This window comes from Ochotona curzoniae, unplaced genomic scaffold, assembly GCF_017591425.1.
Source record: "Ochotona curzoniae isolate NIBS_2020 unplaced genomic scaffold, NIBS_Ocur_1.0 patch61, whole genome shotgun sequence".
Taxonomy (NCBI): Eukaryota; Metazoa; Chordata; class Mammalia; order Lagomorpha; family Ochotonidae; genus Ochotona; species Ochotona curzoniae.
Window position 1 is genome coordinate 65617 of NW_024467041.1, and position 21107 is coordinate 86723.

Sequence of the window (21107 nt, forward strand, 5' to 3'; positions counted from 1 at the left end):
GTTGTTGTTGTTTTACTATTAAAGTTGATTATAAACAGTAAGAATCCTCTGGTAGTACTAGACTACATTGAGAGTTGCATTTGGATACAAAATAGGAACTGGTTCTTGAGTCTTATTTTGTTCAATGATGTTTGCATTTCAGAGATTAAAAGCTGCTCTGACCCAGCAACATCCTCCAGTTACCAATGGTGATAGCGTCAAAGGTCATAGTAGTGGTTTGGTTAGGACGCAATCGGAGGAATCTCGACCACAGTCTTTACAACAGCCAGCCACATCCACTACAGAAACTCCGGTATGTGTACTGTTTATCACTCGGTGTTCCATCATCCAGAGACAGGTTGTTTATGTATTTTTGATAAAACTATTCCAAAAGCATATCAGAAGCCTTAGGATAGGTATTTCAGTGTACAAATATTGACATAAAAACAAATAAAAGTAATAGAGCAATTATTACTGTTTGACATCCTGTGAATGTTTCTTTGAGTGGTTATAAATATTGGTCTGATTCTGACTTTGGACTGGCCCGGGGAGCCATCTGGGGAGTGAACTAGCAAATGGAAGATTTCTCTTTGTCTCCTCCTCTGTAACTTTCCCTTTCAACTAAATAGTGTTTGTTTTTCTGAATCTTTTTGAATCTAATTAAAATTATCATTGATCTTCCTGTTTCCTAAAATGCCATGTATTCATGATTATGTAAATATCATAGTCTGGTGTTAAGAGGCCCATTAGAAAGAGAGTGTAGGGCTATTAATATTGTTTCGTGTGTTACAAAAAGGCAAACCTTTATCCTGTAGCAGTTTTTTGTTTCTGCTTTTAATGTTTTCTGATGCATTGTAAAACATTACTCCTCTTTACTTACTTGTAGAAGTATTCTTTTCTTACTTTAGGTACTAAGAAATCTCTGAGAGAAATGCATCTAAATTCATACACATGTTCATACATGTGCATGTTGTTTCATATTACTGACATAAATCAAGTGGTTTTTCTAATTCAGACTTGTGAACCATCACCAAAGAAGCAGATGAGCTCTTGATGATGGCTGTTTATACTAGAAACCCTTGTCACTCATCTCTGGTTTGCAACTGCCTATCTGAAGATTGATATATCTGTAGTGTATCTCTACAGGCAGAGGTTACTATGTTTCAGTTAGATGTTTCAGAACTGTTTAGACCTTCTGTAGTCCCTGCTTGAAGAGTATTAGCATTAGCATTTTAAAAGCATAACTTTGCAATGAACAAAACATGCAAACAGCAAGTTTTAAATTGCCATCTAAGCATAAATATTTATGTAACTGTATCTTATCTTTACCAAACTTAAAATACAATATAATGTGATTGCGGTTGCTAGCTTGATGTAGAGGCCAGAGAGGGGAGATGAATGTGTGTGTGTTTGTGTGTATGTGCGTGTGTGTATATATGTAATTATTTTATTTTGATAATCTTTACATAGTTGATTAGGACACAAAGGGTCAAGGGCTACAGGAAAGTGGGTAAGACCACTGTTTCCACATTCTTTTATTTATTTATTTTTAATGTGTCTGGGATAAGGGAGGAGATAAAGGGAGAAGGCCCACCCAGCTTCCCACACATCCCAGGTCCCCGAATGGGGCATGCTCCAAGGGTCCTGCTCAAGTGGTTTTGATAGTGCAACAGTGTTGAATTGCTGCCAGTATTGCCATTCCAAGCACAATGAAATCTCTCCAGAATGCACTGGCTGACATAGTTCACCTTAGAGTCTCCTTTTGACCAGATTTTCACTGCCAACATAAGGGTGGGGTAGTTGGTTGATTTGTTCTGTCCTCCATCCTCTGTTGGGGTACCAGGTGTCCATTACTCCATCTGAACCTCTGAGGAGGCTCAGAGTGTGCATGTATTTTAATGTGATTCCAGGGCTAGCAAAATGTAGTTCAAAGGCTAAAGGTAGCCCGTGGCTGATTTTGTATAATCAGCAAACTAAGTATGACTTACACATTTTTAAGAATTTTTATTTTTTTAAAGATAGGCTGGCAGAGAGACTAAAGGAAAAAGAGATCTTTCATCATCTGGTTACCCCTCAAATAGCTACAACAGCAAAGTCTCAGCCAAGCTGAAGCCAGGAGCCTAGAACTTGATTCTTGTCTCCGATTTGGTTGAATGAACCATGAGATGGAATATTTCTGTCTCTCCTGCCTTCTCTCTCTCTATCTCTGCCTTTTAAATTAAAAAAAGTAATTTAAATATACTTAGTAAAAATATACCTATATATAATAATTGTGTTATAATTTCAATTTTTCCATGGTATTACTATGTAATTTAAAATGTTACATGTTTTAAAATGCTTTCATTGTAATACTGTGTCAGTGGGAATTTGTCATACCTTGTCTTTATTTCAAGAGATGAGTTAAATCACAGGGTGATTTTCATGTTGCCACAAAATACTGATGAATTCAACAAGACTTAGAATGTAAAGAAGGCAACTCTTCCCCGTATAAAGCTTTTTACTGCCTATGTTAACTCAGTCACAAACCACAAATGTGAGTGTAACAAGCATCCGACTTTGTTTATTCTAGGCTTCTCCAGCTCACACAGCTCCACAGACCCAAAATACAAGTGGTCGTCGAAGAAGAGCAGCTAATGAAGATCCTGATGAGAAAAGGAGAAAGTTTCTAGAAAGAAATAGAGCAGCAGCTTCAAGATGCCGACAAAAAAGGAAAGTCTGGGTTCAGTCTTTAGAGAAGAAAGCAGAAGACCTGAGCTCACTAAATGGCCAGCTACAGGTATGGTGCATACATGGAAAGTTTATTCTTATTTATTTTTCATAGTTGTGAACATAGCCTTTTCCTTATTTTTTTTCTAGTTGGTCATCCAGGCATTTTAGGACATAATATTGGATATACATAGAGAATCTGTAATAAATCATAGTTTTTAAACTTGTTGAAATGCTGAGACGTAATGTAAAAATTTCAACATTGATGCCATGAAGGAATTTAAAGTATTAACTTTTACCTGTTTGGCACAAAAGTACTCAAACTTTATTATGTTGTGATATAAAGTCCAAAGAATTTTTAATACTAAGAAACAGCACTTGTACTTTATTTTCATGTTAGTTTTGGCTTTGTATCACAACTATAACGTTTCTCCAGCAATAGTTTTATTTTTAAATTCTTTCATTCCTTAAATTATAAATTTTGTTCTTTTGTTTTATTCAAAGTGAATATAGTGCCCGTGAGAGGTGCCAGATTGACAGCTATGGAAACTGAAGGACTCTAATTATCCACAGAACAGGTACAATATGGCCAGTGGCAGTCCAGTCATTCCTCCTGCCCTGCCAGTGTGCCTCGGGTGCATCTGTTAGAACCTCATGCTATGGAGATGCAGGCACCCTCTCCGTGCAGTCTTTGTACATTCCTACTGACCGTATTACCACCAAATATATTTCTTTCCTTCTGTTCTTGCTTTCTTCCTTTTCTTTCTATTATTTTTTTAAACATTTGAAATATTCTTCAGTAAAATATTTTAAGGTCCTGGTTGATGAACATCCGCTAAAAAAGTGATATTAATAAATTGTAATTGTTGATATGAATCAATAGTCTGAATTATCCTTTTCTCAAATAAAAATGAATCTATACAATCATAATCAATTGTGAAAGGCCTGCTGTCTTCTTAGCTGTATCTCTGAAAATGTCATCAATGTATCTGTTTAAATGCTTAGGAAAAAGTTTTTTTTTTAACACCAGTCAGATGTAACATTTAAGCAAACATAAATTTTGTAACCTACAATTTTCCGTTTTGAGAGGCAAATATCATTTTAAAGTCTTGACTCTCCTTTTTTATCAATATGGCAGCAGTAGAACAAGAAGGTTGCCTTGCAAAAGTTTTAATTATTTAGAAAAAGTTAATATGACAGTGCAATACATAGGCTTCAAATATCTTCTTACATACCAGGCTTTTGGTTTTTGGTTTTAAGGTTTTGTGTGTGTGCAGTGAGGGCATTTACTATAAGACCTTCAACACATTTTCAAGTTTACAGTACATTACTGTTGACTATGAATACAATGTGGTATAACATATACTTGAAACTTATTTTTCATACCAAATGAAGCATCATAGTCATAATTAGCAGCTTCCCTTTTCCCTGCTGCAGCTTCTGGCATCTACTGTTGCACCCTTTGGCTGTGGGAATGACACTCTTGCAGACCTCACCCCAGTAGGATTATGCAGTACTGTGCTTCTGTGATAGGCTCATTGCACCGCCATAGCATGCTCAAGATCTGACCAAGTTCCTGAATGTAGCAAACTTTCTTCTTTATAAGCCTGGATAACAATCTATTGTATGTGCTACTTTTTCTTTCTTCATTTATTTGTTTGTGGAATCTTTTCCTTTTATTGAGGTTTTACATTTTTATTAAGAGTAATTGACATTTATGGGCTACAGTTTCATATTGCAATACAGGTATCCAGTGTGTAATGGTGAAAACAGGGATCAGCATTTCCCCTTTGTTAATATTACCTTATGATCTTTCTTCTATCTGTTCATGCAGTATGTAGTAAGTTACTGCAAACTATCATCTGCCCAGCTTTGCCAAATAATACCACAAACTTACTCCTTTGATCCAACTCTGATTTAGTACCCACTGGCTCTGTACCTCACTCCTTCAGGTCTCTAGAAACCACTGTGTTCAGATGAGGAGGTGTTTTGTTTTGTTTTGCTCCCCGTGTGAGGAATTACATGTGTTTCTATACCTGGCTTGTTTCACTTAGCATAATGTCCTCCAGTTCCTTCCATTTTTGTGACACATTTCATTCTTTTTATGGCTAATGAATAGTTACCCCAGCCCTCTGATTTTTGACAAAAGTACTAGACACATATATTGGAAAAAGAATTGTCTTTTTCAATAAATGGTTCTGGAATTGTTGGATATGCATAAGTAGAAAAAATGAAATTAGATCCCTGCCCCTCACCATATATTTAAAAAATCAACTCACTGTGTATCAAAACTTACGTGTAAGACCTGAAACTATGAAATTGCTACAGGAAATGGGGACACATGCTAAGACATTGGTGTTTTGGGACTAACAGGTTAAGGCCTGGCTTATAACAGCAGTGTCCCATAAGGACATCTGGCTGCCCCACTTCTCATCTAGTGCCCTGCTAATATGCCTGGCAGAGCAGCAAAGGATGACCTCAATGTTCAGGCCCCTGCCTCCCATGAGGGAGGAAACCTGGATGGGAGGTCTGTGGACTCCTGGTTACAGCCTGACCCAGTCCCGACTGTTGCAGTCTTGTGGAGAGTGAACCAGCAAGTGGAAAATACATCTCTCTTTCTCTACTCCTCCACTTGCATCTTTCCCGTTCTCTTTCTCTGTATACTACATTTCTGATAAATAAATAACTAATTAACCAAAAAAAGTCATTGATATAGGCAACAAGTTTTTGGGATAAGACCCAAAAGACACAGACAACAAAAACATAAGTAGACTGAGGGATCTTACCAAATTTGAAATCTCTGCACAGCAAAAGATTAAATAATCTGTGGAGAGGAGAAACCACCAACAGAGAGAGAGAAAATATTTATAAGGTATTTACCTGACAAAGGATTAATGTCTAGAATATATCAGGAACTTTAAAAACCATAAATATACCGAAGGTTATTAAGAAATATGCATATGGAAGCATGATGTGGTAGCCTAGCAGCCAGAGTCCTCGCCTTACACGCACCAGGATCCCATATGGGCACCAGTTCTAATCCCGGTGACCCTGCTTCCCATCCAACTCCCTGCTTGTGGCCTGGAAAAGCAGTCGAGGATGGCCCAAAGCCTTGGGACCCTGCACCTGTGTGGGAGACCCAGAAGAGGCTCTTGGCTCCTGGCTTTTGATTGGCACAGCTCCAACCATTGTGGCCACTTGGAAGTGAACCATCAGATGGAAGATCTTCCTCTCTGTCTCTTCTCCTCTGTATATGTGACTTTTCAATAAATAAATAAATAAATAAATCGTTTTTTTTTTTAATATGCATATGGGCCCAGCACAGTAGCCTAGTGACTAAAGTGTGAGACTCCTATCTGGCTGCCATTTCTAATCTTGGCAGCCTAGCTTCCCGTCCAGTTTCCTATTTGTGGCCTAGGAAAACAGTCAAGAATGGCTGAAAGCCTTGGGACCCTGTACCCACCTAGGAGACCCTGAAGAGGCTCCTGGCTCCTGGCTGTGGATTGGTTCAGCTCCAGTGGTTGCAAGCCACCTGGAGAGAGAATCAGCAGATGAAAGATCTTCTTCTCTGTCTCTCCTCCTCTCTATATGTCTGACCTTCCAATAAAAATAAATAAGTCTTTAAATAAATAACTAATTAATCGTCTGTTGGCTGATTCACTCCCCAGGTGCCCGTGATAGCCATGACTGAGTTGGTCTGGTCAAAGCCAGGAACCCAAAACTCAATCCAGGTCTTCACATGGGTGGCCAGGTCGTAACTCCTCAAGTCATCACCTGCTGGCTCTCGGGATGCCTGAGAAGGAAGTTGGATTGGAAAGGAAGTAGCCAGAATGCAGAGCAGGTGTCTTGGTGTGGACAACAGGTGTCAGGCTGGATCTCAGCTACCGTCCTAAGGGCCCACCGTGGGAATCTCTAAGTTGGAGAAGGGAAGACAAGAGTTTTCACCAAGGTAGAAGTTAGCTGGTATATCATTGTTACAGTGTGAGACTTCTTACTTGAAGTTAAATTCAGGAAGTTAAATCTGAGCTCTAAAATTGAAGATAAGTTTAGTTGATATTTTACATTACAAATGAGTAGAGTCAGTATTTTTAGTCATTGAAAATTGGAGTGATTTCAGAAATTCATTTCAAGCTATAGGAAGATGAAATGTATTATGAGGGGGATAGTATTTAAAATATTTCTCAAAAGACTAACATCTACTTATGCATTAATTTGCAAAATTATCAGTAGTATATTTTTATGGGCTAAAAGGAAGTTGTTGGAGATAACCTAAATGTTCATCAGGAGTGAATGAATAAGAAAATTATGGTATATATGTGCATTGGAACAGTACTCAACCACACCATAAAAAGGCATAAAGTATGTTACAACTAACTAGATGAATACCCACAAGTTATGCTAAGTAAAAACCCAACCAGAACATCATATATTGTGTGATCTATTTATAAGAAATATCCTGAGTACCTTAAATCCATCAAATCAAAATGCATGTTTTTGGGGAGAAGAAGGAGAAAATGGGGAGAAACTGCTTACTAGGTAAAGAGTTTTATTTTGAAGTTTTACCCTTAAATGGAGGGTGGTGGCTGTGTAATTTTGAACATATACTAAATGTACCCTTGGGAAAACTCTTTGTGTTATGTGATTTCAACTCATAAATTATTCACAAAATGTCACTCTTAAATTTCATGCATATTAATCCTTTTATTAATTAAATTATCTACGATTAGGTAAATGTAAGCATAGAAATTGGTATAGAAATGACTCCCTTGCATTATGTTTTGTGGCACGGCAGGTTAAACTGCCACTTGGGTCAGCTGCATGCTGTGTTAGAGTGCCACTTCAGACGCCCGGAGTCCCACTCCCATCCACCTCTTGTGCTGCTGGGAGGCAGCATGGACACCCACATAGAGTTTTTGCCTTCTGGCTTTGGCCTGGCCTGGCCATTTAATCTTTTAGGTAGTAAACTACAGGATGCAAGGTCTCTTCCCCTCAGCCCAATTTCAAATAAGTAAATCAGTATTTTTAATACAGAAGAATTTACTCCCTTCAGTATAGAGAAGGGTTTTCGGAATGACTTGAACCAATATGCAAGCAATAATAAGGTGAGTGAGAAGCATGGAAGGTTTGGGGAGAAAGTGTCCTTCAATGATGGCTTTCTGTTGTTGCAAGTGAGTATCTTTTTACTTTCGACTATTTTTTTCTTAGCTATTTGTCCAATAAAATTAAATGTTTTAAAAGTAATATTTTTTCAGATGGAAAATTAATATGCTTATCATAAAGTAAATTGCAAAAATTTTAATCCACTTATATCAAAGTAATTAACTTTAATGAACAAAATGACTTGTAAAGAAAATCATGTGTTAGAGAAATAATTAAACTGGCTTTATGTGAAAACATTCACTAATTCCATATTTCCTTAATAATCCTTCATGAGGCATAAAGCCTTGGCTGATCAATGGTAGTGAGCAATAATCACCCGTGGTTACTTATATCTAATAGGCTTAGCATGTTGAAATGTGATTATTCATATTTTTACTGAATACATGTCTCTTAAGAAAATACTAATTATTCAGTGTTACTGCCCTGTTCAGTGGATATGATCATATCTTAACTTACTTTTTTTTAAAGACTTTTATTTTTATTTCAAAAACAGATTTACAGAGAGAAATAATGGTTAATGAGCTATTGTTAGTAAAGAGTTTGTCTTTTTTTATTTCTTTCATAAAGGAAATATGAAAAGACTAAAATTTGAAAATTAACCCCCGCAGTGAGCATAACTGAAAAACAGGGGACCAGCATTGCAGTGCAGTGGCTGCAGCTGCCACCTCAGAATCTTGCATCCCTAAGGGTGCTAGTTCAAATATTGGCTTCTTTATTTAAAAAGATTCATTTTTATTGGAAAGGCAGATTACAAAGAGGCATAAAGAAAGAGAGGTCCCCCATCCATTGGTTCTGCAACGTCCAGAGCTGAGCCAGCCTATCTGAAGCTAGGAGCCAAGAAATACTTCTGTGTCCCATGTGGGTGCAGGGGCCCAAGGACTTGAGCCATTCTCTATTGCTTTCCTAGTCTATAAACAGGAGCTGGATGGGAAGTGGAGCAGCCAGGGCATGAACCAGCACCCATATGGGATGCCAGCATTTGCAGATGGATTAGCCTGTTGAACCATCATGCTTGTCCCAAGTCCTGGCTTCTTCACTTCTAATCCAGTTCCTTGCTAATGTGCCTCAGGAAAAAGATGGTCCAAGTGCATGGACAGAGAGAGAGAGAGACCTTCCGTCTGCTGCTGGTTCACTCCCCAAATGGCATCAATGGTTGGAATTGAGTCGATCCAAAGCCAGGAGAATCCTCAGGGTCTTCCACATGGGTGCAGTGTCCTAAGGCTTTGGGCCCTCTTCAGCTGCTTTCCAATGCCACAAGCAGGGAAGTGGATGGAAAGTGAAGCAGCCAGAACATTTAACTGGTGCTCCATATGGGATGCTGGCATTGCAGGTGGAAGATTAGAATACTATGCCATCATGCCAGCCCCATGTTTTAATTTTCTAAAATAATTGCTAAGTTATTTTCATTAATTTATACTGATGTGACTTATGACAGTCTAACCCAAGAATGAAATACTGTGCTTATAAATTACTTCTAAAATACTATCTCTTCTGTTAATTTTATCATCTTTTTCTCAGGCACACTAGCAGGGCAGAAGCTGGGACTTGAATCAGGGATGCCCAAGTCTCAAGTCGCAGCTTAACCCTCTTTTTCAGTTACACTCATTATGGGATTTAGTGTTTAAAGTACAAGTTTATTACATTTCCTTTTTGAGCGAAGAAAAACTCACTAAACATTATTTTGTGAGCAAAACTTGGAAATTCATTGTGGATTTTAGCTTTGAAACTTACATTGCAAAATATGTGTGAACCAGAAGCATAATTTTAAAGATGTATACATGAAAATTTTCACCTATAAGCTAATTTAGTGATATGGAAAAGATTTTGTTTGTTGGTACATTGATTTACAGAAAATAATACCAAATCTTTTAGTCATGGTATAAAAAATATTTTTATATTCATTGCATGAAATAGGAAGGAATAGCAACAATGGAAGATGCCATCCAACACCAGTTTGAATTCCTAAAATATTTTATAGCTGTCTTTCCTTGATATGCCTGAGTTTTTAATTCAGCCTAGAAATGGGAGAGCAGTGCTGGTGATGCCTCTGCTTCAGGACGCTTCACCTGGAGTTTAGATCCAGCGCTGCTTTGTATTAGTCTTTATTAGAAATCTTTCTGAGCCTCCTCCATCTATCATACTGATAAAATCAGTGCTGCTATTAACAAGATCGGTTACAGGGCAGAGTACAGTGTTCATAACTGTACAGTACTGTGCAAACGATAATTATATATTATCCTGTCATCATACACTCATCTCTTGTGTGTAGTGCATGTCTTAGGCACATGGTCTGTAATAATGAGAGATCTTTTTTTTTTTTTTTTTTTTTTTTTGCTTACTGAACTTGTGTACTAACAAGGACACAGACCTGAGAGAAGAACTTCAAGAATCAGAATAGGATTTTCACTAGCTTAAACCACCTTTGGCCCTGTAAAAACTGTAAAAAGACTGTTTATGTTTTGCAAAATGTTTTTGGCATATTCATGCCCTTCTTTTCTCTATGATGCTGAAAATGCTTCTTCAATCCAAAACCTGTCTAAAGAAATATATTTGCTCTTGTATCCCTCGAATTAAATAAATAAGTAAATAAATCAGAATAAGAGAAGGGTCATTCCCATTGATTTTGCAGAACATTTTCAAAATATTTTATTGCTCTAGTGAGGACTCTGTCATTTTTTTTCTCTGTTGTTATAGATACAAATTAAAGAACTAGTTTGTTGTCAAGTATGTTTTGTAGCCACAGTAACCTTTGAAGAAATGTGTGTGTTAAGACTCCTGATAACCAGTGACTTTTGTAAGGACTTAAGTATTTTAAAGATTATTATCTGTAATAACGAGAACTTCCCCTGAAGAAGAAAGTGTCCAGTATTTTTAAATTTTGGAAGTGTCTGCTAAAATAGGAAGTCAAAGATCATAACTGTATGGACTACATAATCATCAGTCCATGGCTAGATAGCAATAAAAGGTTTCAATTAATGAACTTGTTTTCTGTCATGCCGTGATCTCATCAGGTTGATCCATGGCAAAATATCATTTGCTTACTACCGTTTGATTTACCTTTGGATACCCGTATTGTTAAAGTAGAGCAATGGTATATATGCCAAAATCATTAGCACTGAACTTCAGGCCAGCATAATGGTGCTTTTAGGTGTGTGCTCTGTTTTTCTAAAATGTTTTGCTTTTACAAAGTAAGAATTGTTCACGTTTAAGTGGCACTTCTATGTTTTCAGAGTTCTTCTGTGTCCCTTATTTCATCTTCAGAATCACCCAGCAAGATAATAGTCTGTGAGCATACTAACTCCCAAGTAGGAATATGAAGACTGAATCCAGTTAAGCTCTCATCTAAAGTAATCCACATAGGTGCTCACGTTGTAGTGCAGCACGTAAAGCCGCAGCCTGTGGATACAGCGTCCCCTGTGGGTTCTAGTTCGTGTCCTACTGCTCCACTTCTCGTCCAGCCCGCTGCTTGTGGTCTAGGAAAAGCGGCAGACATGGTGCTTGGCCTCTGCCGCCCATGCCAAACACCCAAATGACACTCCTTGCTCTTGGCTTTGGCCTGGAGCAACCTAGCTGTTGCAGGCTTTTGGAGAGTGAACCAGCAGATGGAAGATTGTCTCTTCTCCCTAACCCTTTCATATAAATAATTTAAATAATAATAATAACCAACATAATATTTCTTTTTTTCAGGTTATGCTAAATAATAAAATTTCATTAATGTTTAATTACTTCTGACTTAACATCCCCTTCAGATTTCCTTCAGCTCAAGTAAACTAGTTTGTGTATACCTGCAGTGTGTAAATTTCTTTCTTGTTTTTGCATTCTGAGTTCTTTGTATAGAATCTTGTAACAGCTCCTTTTCTTCCTGCCTTCTGACATTCTGCATAGGTTTTCAGTACACAGTCATTAGTTATGCAACTGGTTTAAATAGCAATCACTTCTTGACCTTTTGACTAAGATCAGGTGTATTTCAAACAGTAACAGACTTATTTATTTTTATTGAAAAGGCAGATTTACAGAGAGGAGCAGAAAAAGATCTTCCCTCCACTGGTTCGCTCCCCAAGTGGCTGCCACAGCAGGAGCTGAGCCAATCCAAAACCAAGAGTAAGGAGCCTCCTCCAGTTCTCCCAAGCAGGTACAGGGTCCCAAGGCTCTTGGTTGCCCTCAACTGCTTTCCCAGGCCACAAGCAGGGAGCTGGATGGGGAGTGGATCAGCCGAGATTAACCAGTGCCCATATTGGATCCCGGTACTTGCAAGGCAAGCATTCAGCCACGAGGCTACCACACCAGACCCTAGTCATACCTATCTACTTTATACATTATACTTATATGTCTGAATCTTGAAATTCCTGAATCACTTTCTTGACTTGAATTTTATTATTTTTACCATGAATGACAGAACCATGCAGCTTTGGTCTGATTTCATGGAGTAACCTTTACCTGATGAACATCCTGTTTTGTTTCCTTTTTAAAGATTTTTTTTTCCATTGGAAAGGCAAATTTACAGAGAGAAGGAGAAACAGAAAGATCTTCTATTTACTGATTCACTCCCCAAGTGGCTGCAACATTGCTGAGCTGATCAGGAACCAGGAGCCTCTTCTGGGTCTCCCACGCGGGTGCATGATCCCAAGGCTTTGGACTGTCCTCTGCTGCTTTCCCAGGCCACATGAAGGGAAGTAGATGGAAAGTGGAGCAGCCAGGATTAACCAGTGCCCATATGGGATCCCAGCACTTGGAAGGCGAGGATTTAGTCACTGAGCCATTGTGCCAGGCCCAGCATTCTGCTTTCAACCTCTGGTTGACCTGGACTTGTCTACTCATGTATTTATAGAAATTCCTATCCCGTTCGTTAGTTTCAAGGCTGCCTTTTTAGTTTATTTTTTAAATTAATTTATTTATTTGAAAGAAAGAGTAATAGAAAAAGATCTTCTATCCATTTGTTCAGTCTCTAAATTGCTACAGTGAATGGAACTGGTCTAGGCCAAAGCCAGGAGCCTGGAGCTCCATCCAGGTCTCCTACATAATTGGTAAAGACCCAAGTACTCAGGCCAGCCTCTGTTGTCTTCCCGGGCACGTTAGCAGGGAGGTGGATAAGAATTGAAGCCACCAGGACTCCAGGCAGTGCTGCAGTACTGAATGCCAACACTGTAGGTAGCACACAACACTTCCCACAAAGACATTTATTTTTTACTTCTCAAAATTACTTAAAGCAACTGATTTTATGATTAAATAATAAACTTATCTAATCTTCAGTGATTTTATCACATACAACAACTGGGGACTTCAACTCTTTTCCTGTACATTTTGTACTGTACATAGTGGAGTTTTAAAGAAAAGTGAAATAATTAGCAATCTGAAAAAGAAGGGTTTTCTGCATAAAGAAAATAGTATGTAATTATCTATTTTATTAGATCAAGACAGTTAAATATTGGACTACAGTGGAAGAGCAGTGAAAGCTGGAAAGCAATATAGTCACAATTGCCAGATTATGACTGATTTAATATACTTGTCTAAAAGTAAGTAAAGAGTCCCATTTCATCTTAAAGAAATTAGAGAGAGATGCTCATAGATACCAGTGTTGAAGTCAAGCTGATGGAGTTGGGGAATCTTAGATAATAAATTTCTCATCAATAATATTATTAATGAATCATAATATTAATTATTAACATAGCAGTGTTGATTAATATTAATTGACACCACTGTGTTATTAATAATAATAATAATATTGACACCGTTATGTTAGTCCATGGAAATGAACTTTCTAAGTAACAATTATGCTTTAAAAGGATATTGTCCCTTTAGTAGTTTGATCACTCTCTACACACTCCTATCTCAAAGCAGTGTTCTTCAGTGAAATTTAACCTTTCCTTCATGATTCAGAGTTAGGAGCATCAGCTTTTACTACATACTTTAATAAAGCATTACAGTTCATTATTTTTGAAATATGTGGAGCTATTTGGCCCAGCAGACTTGCCTTTAAATTGCTTAGCTTTTATTTTTGTTTGTTTGTTTGTTTTTCTGTTCATGCTCACTCTAGGAGGAAGAGCCTACCCTGATACATTCAGCTTTCTGGTTATGAGGATAGAAATTGATGTACCTGAGCTTTTATGTATGACTCTTGGCTATGTTTTCTCAATACTTTTTGGTTCATAAGTGAAGTCTCAATGGTTATTGTTAAGTCCAGATTAATAAACATGTTAATAAACTTTTTTATGTTATAACCTGTTACATTAAGTCTAACTTTTGAGTATTGGTAATGATAACTAATTCATGTGTTTTGAATATTTGAGGATGACCCAGGGGAATTAATTGAACTCACTCCATTTGAAACTTCACATAGAATTCATCAGATTAATAAATTAAAAATGAGGAAGTACTCATTCTATCACAAAGTTTGGGACAAACCACCACTGACTTATCAGATCTAAATTTATACAAAATATATTTGCCTGAGTAAAGGCAGCTGAGCCATTGTAAAGCTTGCAAATTTAGGTATTATCCATGATTCTTGGATGATTGTGGTTTCTCCTGTAAAGATTTCCCTGGTTTAAGAAAACTGGAAGTTTGCTTAATATCCTTGAATGATTTTTTTGTTATCAAGTAATTAGAATTAATCATCCCTTGACATGTCAATTTTCTAGATAATTAAAAAGGCATGTAATGTGTGTGTAATAAAGATGCCTTTATCTGCTAACTGATATATGGAGACTCCCACAGCAAACAGTAATGTAATAACTTTAAAATAGGGATGAACATTTGACCTAACAGTTAAGACGCCAATGTGCTGTGTCAGTGCCTGGCCCTGCACCTGCCTTCTGCTTCTTACCAACACAAACCTGGGAGGCACAGTGATAACTTAAGTAGCTATACATGAAAGAAACCTTAGGTTGCTAGATCCTGGCTTCTGGCTTCAGCAAGGTCCACACCCAGGTGAGCATTTGAGGAGTGAACCAGTTGGGAAGGAGCTTGATATTCTCTCTCTCTCTCTCTCTCTCTCTCTCTCTCTCTCTCTCTCTCTCTCTCACACACACACACACACACACACACACACACACACACTGCTCTCAAGTAATTTTTTAAAAGGTTTTTAAACTTCACTTGTGTTATCTTTTTAAAAATTTATGTTTTACACAAATGCTATAATATAAAAATGTATACTCAGTAGGAGACATTTAAATAGTGTGTTTATTCTGCCAAAGCTATGCAGTTTTCCTGTCTTAATCTGTGCTTGTTTCAAACAGTGAGACTTGTGTGGTTTAATGCTGGTAAGGTACAGAGTTGTTTCTTCTGCAGAGCGAAGTCACCCTGCTGAGAAATGAAGTGGCACAGCTGAAGCAGCTTCTTCTGGCTCATAAAGATTGCCCTGTAACCGCCATGCAGAAGAAATCTGGCTATCATAGTGAGTAATGTTCCATCACCCATGGCCTTAGGCTACTGCATTGAGTTACTGCCGCAGTGACTAGAACTACCAGTAAAAAAAAAAAAAGTGGAGACTGCAGTTCCAGTACTCAAGATGAAATGTCAGAATTGCTGCAAAGTTATTAGGGAATGCGGTGGGGAGTATATACTTTTGAAACCCTAGAAAATTTTTGAGTTTTTCTGGCTTTTTTATAGATGTTATCACATATTTCTATAATAAATAAGTAACTGATGATCTCTTATCTCCTGCAGTAATAGTGCCTTAGACTGACATGGCAGAACATTACTTTCATTCTAGCCTCCGTTTAGTGATGATGGGGCTTTCTTTAGCTCAGCTGTCTTCACTTAACCACATGTACTGCCCGTTCAGCATCAGATCCTATCGTTCCTTTTCACTTGTCAGCATCATGCAATGTTTTTATTGTTGTGAACCTTTACATTGAGCCTCGTGGTCATAAAAGTACTAAAACAGAACAACGTGTAAATTATCTGTTTATAAGCATCTTCCTAAAGTCTTTCCCCGCAAAAATGAGATTCCTCTGTTTTCATCATTTTAGAGATTAATTTTGCTTTTTTCTTTTTGTAATGTCCCTTTTTGATAAGATGCACAATGTTGGAACCAGCTGTTACTCTTGAATAAATGGCCAATTTTGTCCATCGTGCACAAATTTGTAACAAATAACAGAGTTGGAAATGTGTTAGGCAACATTCATAATATGTAACCCACAGCTTTCATTTTTATGATTTAGTGATATTTGAGGATATTTGTAAATGTGAAGATTGTTTCAGCCATATGTATCCACTTCGTTTTAATTTGCCCGTGTCAGTAACTGCAGAAAGAAACAGTTTGTGTTGGGTACGAGCAGTTCCTCAGGTGTTCACCATAAAACTTAATGGCCACCATCTTTACTTGTAGTCATTGTAAGCAATGGCAATATTTTTTAATTTAAGAGATTCAGTAGGTTTAGCAGCTCTCAATTGCCATATATATTTAGGACACTGATTTTTGTCAGTTTTGAATATATAAATCTCAGTTATTTGGTATCTAGTCATTTTGACAAGAAGGTAAAACACATTGTGGAGTAAATTGGAACCATGTAGAAATATGTTTGGGATTTGTATTAACAATGATTGCCGCAGGGAGGAGGCCGTTACTGTTCACATCTGACTTAACAGACTTCCCTGGAGAAGTAACTGAGTGCAGCATTATGCATGCATGATTTTCTTAAACAGGAATGCTGTCTTGATTCAGTAGTTTAAAAGGAAACATACAAATGCTTTCGTAAAATTAGAGTAAATTAACTTTTTAATTGCATTCTGTTCAAAATCAGCTGCTATTTCTAACCTTTGGTAAGTTATTAGATAATCCCAACAGTTTTAATTCTGTTAGGAAGCAAATGCTCAGCAAATGTCAACTATTTACTTAAATGAATTATGAATCTATTTTTAGTTGTGTAGATGTTGAGATTTTATATACCATGAGCTCAAAAAATGAAAATCTACTTGAATAAATTTTTAATGATTATATATTATACTAGGTTGTGAGAATACAAAAATTGATTCATTTAGGTTGCTATCCAGTGATTTAGTTCATCAAAATAACTGAAGTAAAGAGTTAACTGTCGTAAGTTTAATTCTCTTTAGCTCTTGAGAGATAATTGTAACTTACAGATTTTTTAAAAATATATTTCATGTATTCACCTGAAAGGCAGAATAGCAGATAAGGAAATGGAGAGAGGACTGCCTCCCTAGTTCACTCCCGAAGTGACTGTAGTGGTCGAGGCTGGGTAAGGCTGCAGATCTCCCACATGGATGCAGGCACTGTGGACGGCAGATTAATGCACTAAGCCACAGGGCTAGCCCCACTTGTAGAAATGTTTAAGTAATATGAAATAGATCTGACTTCTCTGTTCAATACTAAAGGTAGATATGGATGGATTGAATAAGTCAGTGTTTATATTGTGAAGAAATTTGCAAACTCATGTTCTAGCACACAAAAATTGTTAATGATGATGAGCTGTAATTCCAACTAAGTCTTTCAAAATATGCATAAAAGAGAACTAAGATTTAATGGAAATTAATGAATATTATAAAATTTTGTAGGTAAAAGTTAACAGTACCAAGTCAGTTATACAATCTCAGTTTTAACATTGTACTGCTCAGTTTTAAGTCTTAAAAAGCCTGTGTTGTTTTCTATAAACAGACATTAAAACTACTAGTTATCAGGTGTACATTCTCACATATGATTGTAAAATATGAATTCTAGACACTCAATTAAAAACTATTTTTAATGCCAAGTGAAAAAGGCCAGGTGCCAAAGAATAAATGAAATACACGGCACCGTCTTTCAGATGCTTATGGAAAAGTTAAATCCTATTGCTTAGGGATCTAAGAGCTGACCTAAACAGTACATCTGCAAAGAAAAAGCAAGGGACTGGCTCAGGAAATGGTCATGAGCTCTGGAGAGGAGCCTCCAGCAGCTGTCCTGTTCCCAGCAATGCTCTCTGCAGTTAGGGCCTTGAGTTCACAGGTGTCTAGGTCAGCGTGGGAACGCCTAACATAAATATGTTAGAAATATTTACCTGTATTTGCATACCAAATTTTTCAAAAAATTAAATGACTGGAATCTGTCCTAATCAAGTGAGAAACATATAAGTGATTTGTTGTTCAGGCATGAATATTGGTAGATTTATTTTCATAAATATTTGCAATGCCCTTTTCTGAATATCTTTTTAGTTATCAGGTCTAGAAATTTTTATGGGCTTTCATTTGAATCCCAATTAATACATGCGGTCATAACAGCTGGTGGCATTTAGACTCTAAATATTGCTTATTCTCACATGTATACATCATTAGAATCAGGTGTTATGATCATCCTGTAGATGGAAAGTCAGCCAGAATAAATATAGTCATGGAGAATGCAGAGGGGATAATTTGAAAATATAATTTGTATGTAAGAATCCATTTTGTTTATGCATGTAGTTATCAGCCTTTTTTTATATAAACCTTTTAATGAGAATGGTGTGTGGGCAAGCAATGCTTTTAGCAAATGTCTTTGCACAGTGTTTGATTGTGTCTGTAAGAAGCTATCTCCCAAATTCCTGCCTCATTTTTGTCCTGAACACCACTTAGCAAATTTATTCATCCTGTTCTCTGAGATAATAGAACAATAGACACTTGCTGGTTTCTATGAAGTTGCCTTCTTAGCCACGTTTTTGGCTCATCAGTTCCAGCCAGACTGAATTGTCTAAATGGTCCGCTTTCTACAGATATTTTAAGAACATGAATCCTTTTTTTCTGTTTCCACTCAGCTGCTGATAAAGATGATAGTTCAGAAGACCTCTCAGTGCCAAGCAGCCCGCATACAGAAGCAATACAACATAGTTCGGTCAGCACATCCAACGGGGTCAGTTCCACCTCCAAAGCCGAAGCGGTAGCCACGTCAGTCCTCACTCAGATGGCAGACCAGAGCTCAGAGCCTGCACGCTCACAGATTGTCTTGGCTCCTTCCTCCCAGGCACAGCCCTCAGGAAGTTGATTAAAAACCGGCAGTACGACAGTTTTAGATACTCATTAGTGACTTCAAAGGGAAATCAAGGAAAGACCAGTTTTCCATTTATGCGAAATCTGTGGTTGTAAATTTTTTTTTTACTTGAAATTAAATTTGGCTCTAAAAGTTGGTGTAGCAGCAGTGGATGATCAGACTGAACAGCAGTTTATAGTCTGGAAGAAGACTGACTGACTTTGCTTTTTTTTTTATAAATATTGTTAGATTTATTAATTTTTCTGTGCTCTATGTGTAAATTGTATTATAATTCATTGTGGTTTCTTTTCACCTTTAATTTAGTGGTGTTTTAATAAATGGGGGTGTTACTGAATCTCTCTTCCCACTTCCATTTCTTTTGACCACTCTTTAACCCTCAGCTGTGATGGTGGTATTGTCATCGTTTATACCAAAGGTCTGCCTAGTCCCTGTTGACTTGGTAATGTTGAACAAAGTCAAAAAGAACTAGGCAAGAGAAAGAATTTGCTTTTCATCTTTTTGCCCTTTATTTTGCACATTAAACAAAAGAATGAACAAACACTTTTGAGTGAAGCATGATGAAAGACATACAGTGCTTTCATGCACATTCTGAAAACTAAATCAGGATCATTGCTAAAAGTACATTTTCTTTTAAGGGTTTTTAGGTAGGCATAAATTTTTCAATCATAAGCATTTCAAAAATGACTATTGCTCAAGTCTTAAATTCAGTATTTTAAACCTATGTTTTGAGGCTAACAATATGAAATTATATATGATACAGGGTTATCAGTTGTCTAGTAATTTTTGAAATTAGCTTTATTTTCAGGCTTTTTTGTTTTTGCAGATTTCAGGTGACAAACTGAGGAATTGATGCATACATCAAGTATGATATGGTTGCCAGAGAAGCCTAAAATTATTACTTAGACAATTTAAGACTGTTTACCCCCATTGTCTTGTACTTGCGAGCTAACTTGTACTTATTCTTGTGAAAGCACTGTCATCTTTTAGTAGCAAATTTTGATAACGTTTCTCGTGGAAAAAAATCAGTATCTATCTTTAGAACAATGTAATTATAATGTGAGGAATGTGAGTGTGTGTGTGAGAAAGGGTGTGCTTGTAGCGTGTATGTGTGTCTGTCAGTAGTTTATGCCAGCAATCTTTGCTTGAATGTTTAACGATGCCTTCAGTGTGATGCTGGCCTATAGATGATTGCAGTTTAAAATGTCATTACTGTGCAGGCTTGGATAACTAACATTCCATGGTGTAGCTTGTTTCTTGATGAGATGATTGTAGGTACACTTTTCTCATTATCCAGTCATCTGTGGGATACTGAGTTTTCTAATGTGCCATTATCTATTTTTATTCTGCAGTTACATTCAAACTACAGTACAATATTTTAAAATAGACAAAATTGTTAAACAAAAAATTAAAAAGTAGATGTGCGTAAGAAAACTTTGTAAAATAGTTATGAGTCCTACCCAGTAGCAACAATTCAAGCAGGATTCCATTATGTAAATATCTAATGCATTTATAATAAGTTGTGTAGTTTGTTCTGCATCCATACTACACCATTTGCTAAAGTCTCAGAGCCATCTCCTAATGAGACTGACATTTAAAAAGCCTGTATGGAATATCCTTGATAATTCAGGGAAATATCCCACCTGCGTAAGTTCCAAACTGGGAAACATTCAAATTATACAAATGACATTTCAGGACTTTTAAGTATGAAGATAATAGGCATTTTATTGTTTGGCTTATTAAAAATGAGAGCACTGTTACTTGATATTCCTTCTAATTTTTTTTATTTTTCACCAACTTCATAATTTTCAAGTAATCAATTTCTCATGATGATTTTGCTGTAGTTATGCTAAGGAGTTGATCTCAAAGGCACAAAATATGAATTCTGCAACAAGACTATTTTTTATTGTAGTTTGGATAGGTTAGGAAAAGCCTCGATTTTTCAGTCTCCTGGGTCCTTCAATGCATTTCTTTTATTTTATTATTTATGCAAGTTAACATTCTTCGGTAACAGAATTCTTGCAACTGTAAAATAAATCTACATAGATGTAAGAAGTTATGTAAACGGTTAATGAGCTTACCAAGGTTAGCAAAACTTTCATTGTAAATCAATCTGTACTCAGCAAATAAAAATCATTATCAGTTGTATGAACACAAATTCCATTTTGACTTTCAGGATGTCACACTACTTCTGTACCTAGCATTTTGAGTCCTTATATTTGCAATGTTACACAAACTGTACTATTTTCTTTTATGTGCAGTTTGCATGAGTAAACCATCAGAGAATAAATTCTATCTTTAAATT

The 21107-nt window shown here is 36.8% G+C and overlaps 1 protein-coding gene across 14 annotated transcripts in view; it reads left to right on the forward strand.

Annotated features, from left to right (window-relative positions):
• LOC121168141 (cyclic AMP-dependent transcription factor ATF-2) overlaps positions 1 to 21107 on the forward strand; it is an 86722-nt gene extending 65615 nt beyond the window's left edge. For 12 of the 14 annotated variants that reach the window (XM_040997948.1, XM_040997946.1, XM_040997956.1 and 9 more), the window contains 4 exons: positions 143 to 292; positions 2549 to 2755; positions 15136 to 15241; positions 18573 to 21107. In XM_040997948.1, coding sequence (XP_040853882.1) covers positions 143 to 292; positions 2549 to 2755; positions 15136 to 15241; positions 18573 to 18799 — 690 coding nt within the window. In that variant the 3' untranslated portion in view covers positions 18800 to 21107. Of the gene's footprint in view, positions 1 to 142; positions 293 to 2548; positions 2756 to 3189; positions 3616 to 15135; positions 15250 to 18572 lie in introns of those variants that run through there. The other 2 variants (XM_040997958.1, XM_040997959.1) reach the window with 2 other exon arrangements.